This window comes from Epinephelus moara, chromosome 24 (assembly GCF_006386435.1).
Source record: "Epinephelus moara isolate mb chromosome 24, YSFRI_EMoa_1.0, whole genome shotgun sequence".
NCBI classification, from domain to species: Eukaryota; Metazoa; Chordata; class Actinopteri; order Perciformes; family Serranidae; genus Epinephelus; species Epinephelus moara.
The window spans coordinates 2,468,416-2,476,834 of record NC_065529.1 but is presented as its reverse complement, the minus strand read 5'-3'; the positions used below and the strand labels follow the sequence as shown (position 1 = coordinate 2,476,834).

At 41.1% G+C, this 8,419-nt stretch overlaps 1 protein-coding gene across 3 annotated transcripts in view; it reads right to left on the bottom strand.

The window, feature by feature from the left end:
* Nucleotides 1-8,419, bottom strand: part of efcc1 (EF-hand and coiled-coil domain containing 1) — a 71,149-nt gene that overhangs the window by 22,998 nt on the left and 39,732 nt on the right. For 2 of the 3 annotated variants that reach the window (XM_050038779.1, XM_050038778.1), the window contains exon 5: nucleotides 3,235-3,391. In XM_050038779.1, the coding sequence (XP_049894736.1) occupies nucleotides 3,235-3,391 (157 nt within the window). Of the gene's footprint in view, nucleotides 1-8; nucleotides 1,653-3,213; nucleotides 3,392-8,419 lie in introns of those variants that run through there. The other variant, XM_050038780.1, reaches the window with a different exon arrangement.

Here is an 8,419-nt window from a genome sequence, read left to right as displayed (position 1 = left end):
AGGTTAATTAAATTCACTGCTCACAGTCTTGACCTAACACACACACACGAGAACATGCAATCCTTTTCTCATACAGGCACTCCTTTCACTCACATGCACACTTCTAATGTGTGAATTATTCTGTGTAATGATGACCATTGCCCTTAGGGTTTTTTGGTTTCTCCTGCACATTTGTGATATCTATTCTATATGTTGTATGTCTTTTGTTCTACTCTTGCATTGTTTTGTTTTATATATATTTTTCCTCTCGTGCTAATAAATAAATAATTAATGTTTAAATTGTTTACATATTTTGCTGACTGTTAAAATGCACCAGACAAATAAGCTTTGTTCCTGTAATGTGTTTACATATTTTGTTAATTTAAAATAAATTTTTCTGTTGCTGTGCCAATCCCTTGCCCCTTTAATGTGAAAGTTTCATTTTAATATAAAATTTTGGCTGTTAACATTTTAGTATGATAAGGAAGTTACAAGATTTAGTGAAGTTATTTCAATGTATCTATTTTTTGGACAGCACTTAAAAAATATCGCAATATTATCGTTTACCGTGATAATTTGGTCACTGTAATCGAGATATCACATTTTCCATATCGTTACATCCCTACTATTCACACTTTTGCATGGTTCACAGTCAGATCATGGCTGTGCCTTACCTACCTTTATACAGTGGTGTGAGGAGAACTATCTCGACCTGAATGCCTCAAAGACTAAAGAAATGATCGTTGACTTCAGGAGGAACAGGCCAGAACCAAGGGGAAGCACTATACAGGGCCAGGAAGTCCAGATAGTGGAGTCATACAAGTATTTAAGTACAGTCTTTGACTCCCAGCTCAATTTCTCCTGTAACACTGAGTCTCTTGTCAAGAGGGGGCAGCAGAGGATCCACTTGTTGTGGAGGTTGAACTTGTTTCTAGGAATATTTTGTGTGTCTTTTATCATTCTTTTATTGAAAGTCTTTTAACATTCTCTTTTATATGCTGGTTTAATGGGTTGCCTCTGAGAGATAAAAATAGTTTGCACAGAATCGTGAAGATCTGCTCCAAGATTATGGGATTCCAGTTGAGTGACTTGGCCTCGTTGTGGAAGAAGCAGGTGGTCAGGAAAGCAAAAAGCATTATTGGATATCCTGACCACATCCTTTCTCAGAATTTTGTGTTAATGCCCTCAGGGTGGCGCTATTATGCGCCTCTGAGGAAAACAAACAGATACTCAAACTCCTTTTTTCCTTCAGCTATTACATTGCTGAACAGCAAACAACTATGAATGTAGAGCCAATGCCACTGACAGCCTGAATGTAATCTGAATGTAATTTTCTTTTATTGTAATCTTGTTGTTGGGAATGTGTTATGTGTTTGTTGTGATACATGTTGTTGTGAGCTGTAAACAGAATTGCCCCACTGTGGGATAAATAAAGTTTTCTGACTCTGACTGACTCTGAAAAGAGTGTCATTCCTGTGCACTCCTGTAAAACTAAACCCCCGCACTTGCCTCAGAAGGCCTAAATGCACAAACCTGCTATTTTTTAAATATCCCATCGAGAGAGACTCTCACTGCAGCCTGTTCTATTTTGTTCTAAAAATGTTAGCGTGCAGCCCCATTCTGTGGACGATAAAGGAGGTGTAGGCCTTCCTCTGTGTCACCGATGATGAGTGCTGGACAGAGCAGTGAAGGACAACAACCCCACTCACATTTAAGAGTACTTGTTGTTGGGGAAACGCTAAATAGACCTAGGGCCTATGTTCCATGTCTGAAGGGTTACTTTTGGTTCCAAAGGTACCTCACCTAAAGTGTTTGGTGGAAACAAGGCTTTAGCTTAAACCTTACTATTTAAAACTGAACTGAAGTGAAACCTATATTTGCTCTCTTCAAAGTTTGAATACTAAGGTTTTTAGTGAACATGCATGTGTCATTTGTAGATGAGTGTTCCTTTATTCATTTGCTCCCTAAAATTGCAGAAACAGAACAAAAATGCCCATCACAATTTCACAAAATCAAAGTGGACACCTCCATTCGACTGTTTTTTCTGACCAATGGTCTAAAACCTCTAAATAGTCAGGTCAATTATAGAAATAAACCTTCAAATATTAACATTTCTAAGCTGATACCTGTCAGTTATTGGCATTTTGCTTAAGAAAATGACTAGAGCAATTAATTATCAGAGTTGTTGCAGATCAGATTTATGTGGATGGATTATTTTACTCATTGTTTCAACTCCAATTTGAACAGTTTATGCAATTACTTCATGGCCAAGCTACAAGTTGAATCACTGCTATGTTGTATCCTATTTATCCATATAAAAATATTTGACATACATTCCTAAACAGAAAAATACATTCTAACGGATAAGCCTGAATTATTCAGCCTTTTCCTTATTGTCACCAAATCCCATGAAAAGACCAACACTATGTAACTTCATCATCTGTTTGTGTTTTCATGGTATTTGTTGCCAAAATATATTGAATATTGTCAGTTTTATGCAGAAACACAAGATATCTCCTTAGGCTGTACATAATTTGACAATCCTACAAGAGCTGCTGGATATGCCAGTCTAGAAAATGTAACATAATTGCCCTGTAGGTCTGCTTAAATCCTAATACAATATAAATACGCCCAGCGTCAATGTTTGTCAAATGTTGAGGGTTGGAGTGAGTTTTCAGCCTATAATGTACTGCAGGTTTGTCTGCCAAAAAGTTGGAAATCCCTGTAGTGCGCCTTTACGTCATGGCGTATTGCAGGACAAAGGTCTAACCCTCCACATCCTGCACATATACAGAGCCTCACAGTCATGACTTTGTTTAGTTTGAACTTTTGAGTGCTGAGATGTTCTGAGAACACATTAAGTCACTGTTCCCCTCCTGCCTGTCTTCCTGTGCTGTGAGAATACTACTTGACGGTATTCTTGTCATGCGGGACAAGGGGAATGTTTCTGTGGCCAACTCCAGTGAGAAACAGCTGCAACTGCCCCCCCAAACCCACACTCGCAGGGAAGCTGTGGTGCCGCTGCTAGTGGTTTGGTTAAGTGGAAGCTGCAGGATCAGGCCACTAACTGTGGTTTTCCTTTGAAGCGCTCTTCTTTCATAACAACCTTCACCAGTCCTCTCTTATTGAGTTCAACACCATACACGCAGCCACAAAATGACTGAGCAAGGCAGACCATTGTCTAGAGAGAGCAGCTGGATATAAATGGATCTAGCAGACCAGGGCAGAGGATACTGTAGTTGTGGTGGTTTGTACCTGGTCCATGTCTATCTCCACCTGGCTCTCCTTCAGCTCCAGCTGCTTATGCAACTTGGTCACCCTCTCCAGGAGCTCCACCACAGCGCTGCAGCTCTCCTCACTCCTCCAGCTCCCATACTTAGACATCAGCTTCTTGAATGCCTTGTCATCGCACCTGATCAACAACATGTACCAGAAGAAAGAAAGTCTATCAGGCTCAGAGCTACAGTAGTTGTCAAATAGGATCAGAGTTTGACAAATGTTGGGGGAATGATGTGTCTCACTACTCTGTCTCAGGGCAAACCATGTCTGAACAACACAGCATTTTAATCTTTATTCAAATTCTCTAACACATGGCAATATTTTAGCACACTAATACAAACTAGCATGGTTAGTAATTTGTTGCTTTGTTTGAAGGTTATCACTCTTACATGTTTCAAATATTTTCCAAGAATGCTTTGAGGCAGGCATCAACACCAATTCCTGGTTTGGGTTGTTAATCTTTCAGACTCTCACATTAAAAAAATATATTGCAGTGTTTTTTATTTGACGAAAAGTATGAGGAAAATATTTTTGTCAATGACCTTATTTCCATGACAAAAATGAGACGATGATGAGCTGAAAACAGATCTTGATAATAAAAACTAAGACAAGGGAATTCCAGTTTAGCGTGTGAGGGAACACAAGCTCAACAGGTGGCTCCCATGCTTTCTCAATACTTATCATCAGTTATTTGCACAAGAGCTGTGTTTTACTTAATACCTGGTGTTGTTTAACATCCAAAGACTGTTGAACTTTAACTTTTTGAAACAAATGGCTTACGAACTACGGAAGAAACCAACAACTGCTACTGCCGACCACGCCGCTGCGGAAAAGGGCGCCGCCATGTCGGAGGAAAGCACAGACCCCAGCTCTAAACTGCCCGCAGATCTGGAGAGACTCCCCTCTGCCCTTATCACGGAGCTAAGCGCGACACTTTCCACATTGATAAACGAAGATCAAAGCACGGCATTCAGCTCAATCTTGTTCTCTCTGGAAAACATCAGGAAAACAACTGATTCTCACGGGCAGCGCATTCAGGACATGGAACATGAGCTCTCTGGCTACAGTGACAGAATCGTAAAACTGGAATCAATCAATCAATCAATTTTATTTATAAAGCCCAATATCACAAATCACAATTTGCCTCAGAGGGCCTTACAGCGTACAACATCGCTCTGTCCTTTGGACCCTCACAGCGGATAAGAAAAAACTCCCCAAAGAACCCCTTTAACGGGGGAAAAAATGGTAGAATACAATACAATAATCCATATGACAAAATGATACATAAAGAGAGACAGAGGTAGAGAGAGAGAGAGAGAGATATGCAGGACAGACAGTAATGATAATAGTTTACAGCAACATTAATTTAAGTAATAATATTATAATAATAATTACAGCTATTGTAGTACAATATGTTATAAGTATATATTAATATATGATAGTATATGTATGTGACAATAATCATATGTGTATAATGACAGTAGAGGTGTGACTAATAATAACAGCAGTAGTAGGAGGCATCAGGCAGGACCACGGCAGCAGCACAACCACGATCCAGGCACAGCTGCGATACAAGTTAACCTGCCAGACAGTGGAGCACAAAGGCTCCAGAGAAGAAGCTGAGTTAGTGACATGCAGTAAAGCCGAGTTAGCGATATGCAGTAATAGGACATGAATGTTAGAATTGGAAGAGTGCACCAAAAGCCGGCAGACAACACTCGCCTCCTTGCGAAATTAGAGGTCTCGCTCTTGACTATCTAATTTGAGGGTCATCGGAATACCTGAGAAAAAGGTAGGCTAACTACCCTGTTGCATTAATGTCTACTTTTTTTGCTGAGGTCCTGGGCAACGACCTCTTTCCTACACCACCCGTCCTTGACCGAGCCCACTGAATCGGACCAATTAATATTGAATAAGTCTCTGTACTATTATAGTCAGCCTAATTTGTTGTGCCTGGACTCCGAAATAAGTTGCTGTTGTCACTGTGTTCAGATGGTTTAAATGGTCTGAACACACCGTTTTCAGACTGTGTGTGAAACAACCATCTGAAGACAACCAAAGTTGTTTCACACACTGTCTGAAGTTTTTTGCAGTTTTTTGCTTTGTTTTGTTTCCTTTTTAAATTGGGTCTACAGCCTGCTGCTACATATGTTTTTACCATTGCTATATTTTTTTTAAATTTTTTTTTTTTTTTATATACTTTATTAATCCCCGAGGGGAAATTCAATTTTTCACTCTGTTTGTCAATTACACACAGGTCCGAACACACACATGCACAAACAGGACCTATACATGCACTAAGTGGAGAGATGTCAGAGTGGGCTGCCCATGACAGGCGCTCTGAGCGGTTGGGGGGTTCAGTGCCTTGCTCAGGGGCACCTCGGCAGTGCCCAGGAGGTGAACTGGCACCTCTCCAGCTACCAGTCCACGCTCCATATTTTGGTCCCTCCGGTTCCCAACCCAAGTCCCTATGGACTGAGCTACTGCCGCCCCAATATTGCAGAGTTCTTTCCTCATGCCCAGTCACTCAACCGTATTTACATTATCTGTTAAGCTTTATGTGCGGCCGCTATTTCTTTTTGTTTGTCCTGACTGGTGCAGTGGCAACGGTGCCGTGTTTAGCTAATATGTTTGGTTGCTGAATTATGGCCAGTGACCGCTTTAGCTGCGTTTGTCTTCCTCCAGTCAAGTTTCTTCACTGAATTGAAATAGATTTAAGCAATACACTTTACTGGTGATGATATAATGTGTTTGTTGCTGGGGAGCTATCCTAGAGAGAGAGAGATAAATTAGTTAAGATTAGTTCAGATGCATTGGAAGTTAAGCAAAAGAAATAACCTGCTGTCTTCTTTGTTTGGGGGAGGAGACAGTGGTGTACACAGGGGGGAGCAACCTTGTGGCCCAATTGTTGAAAAACGCTCGCTAAAGTGCCCTCTTGGGAGACAAAACGTGCGCTAAAGTGCCCTTCTGGGAGCCAAAATGTACGCTAAAGTGCCCTCCTGGGAGCCAAAACGCGCATTAAAGTGCCCTCTTTGGAGCCAAAATGCACGCTAAAGTGCCCTCCTGGGAGCCAAAACGCACGCTAAAGTGCCCTCCTGGGAGCCAAAACGCGCGCTAAAGTGCCTTCTTTGGAGCCAAAACACACGCTAAAGTGCCCTCCTGGTTGGCAAAACACACTAAACTGCCTTCTTGGGTGGAAAAAACACACTAAACTGCCCTCTTGGCTGGTTAAAACATGATAAACTGCCCTCTTGGGTGGTAAAAACGCGTGCTTAAGTGCCCTCCTGGTTGCCAAAACACAACTGCTCTGTTGGGTGGAAAAACACACTAAACTCCAGAAGACTATTAGGACCAAGAAATACTATGAAACATTACTGTTGCAATGACTTTTATGTTGGGCCCTTTTTTGATCTATATTGAGCCAGAACTATATCTCACAGAACCAGTTTGGATTATCTGGTGCTAATATGGTGTTAAAATGCACTAGAATACAGGAAATGGCATCTACTTAATTGAAAATGTTCTGGGGGAGGACCCCAGACCCCCCCAGGGATTTATTTCCTTCATACATCCATGTCTCTGTGTGTTCTTCACACAGTGACGTACGTAGACCCCGCATCGAGTGGGTTTGCCCGCTGCTGCGATACGTGAACGTCGCCGCCATATTGGATGTGGCAAGGCTGCGCTGTAAACTAATACAAGTAAATGGACTTAATTTCATAAAGTTATTCATTCACACACGCACTAATATACTTGGGAAACAGTTAGGCACCAAAAACAATTTATTTGATCTTCTCAGATGGCTAAGATAAGAACTTTATTGATCCCACACAGGAGTAATTCATGTTACATCAGCTACAGAGAACAAGGTAGTGCCGAAAAACAATACACAGTATATATAGGCTACACATACATATACATATATATATATATATATATATAGACATACTGTAGCGTCCGCCAGGACGTGTGGAAAGGATGACGCAGTTATTCGGCAAACCACCGTTTATTACTGAACAGTACAGGTTACTGTTGGCCGTAACCACACCAAAACAACCAACAAGAACTTAGCTGTAACTCCAACTGTGCACTCCTGTTCTCTCCTCCAGTTCCCTCCTACACACACCAGCACGCGCACTCACACAGCCCTCATCCCCGTCACACTGGCACCCCGCCCCCCTACCTATACTCATTCAATCCCAAACATGCCATTAACTCACAGACAGTGGCGTGCACAGACTTTTTGAAGGGCAGGAGCGAAAAGAAAAAAAAGGGCACATACAGCGTGTTCTCGCCACTGAAGAGGGCACTAAGTTCCGCGTGTTTTCAAGGGCACTTTAGACATGTTTATATGTTATACAAATGGCACATTATATAGCCTTAAAACAGACTAAGTAGACAGACTACTCAAGTTAGTTTGTAGGTAGGATCAGCATCCACGAGAACTGTGTAGATTCAACGTTGGACTGTGAAGAACACACAGAGACACGAGCAAACTATTACTCAGCATTAATAGAAGACAATAAGAATAACCCCAGGTTTCTTTTCAGCACTGTAGCCAGGCTGACTGAGAGTCACAGCTCTATTGAGCCTTGTATTCCTTTAGCCCTTAGCAGCAATGATTTTATGAGCTTTTTTAATGACAAAATTTTAACTATTAGTGGCAAAATTCATGACCTCCTGTCCTCAGATAGTACCCATCTAACCTCAAACACAGCTGTAAGACCTAATATATATTTAGATTGCTTCTCCCCAATTTCTCTTCAAGAACTGAGCGCAGTGATTTCTTCATCTAAATCATCAATGTGTCTCTTAGACCCCATCCCAACTAGGCTACTTAAGGAGGTCTTACCTTTAGTTAACACTCATATATTAGATATGATCAATATATCCTTATTAACAGGCTATGTACCACAGTCTTTTAAGGCAGCTGTAATTAAACCTCTCCTAAAAAAGCCCACCCTGGATGTTAGTCAACTATAGACCAATATCTAATCTTCTCTTTCTTTCAAAGATCCTTGAGAAAGTAGTCGCAGACCAGCTGTGTGATTTTCTCCATGATAATAATTTATTTGAGGAATTTCAGTCAGGATTTAGAGTGCATCATAGCACTGAGACAGCACAAGTTAAAATTACAAATGACCTTCTGATTGCTTCAGAC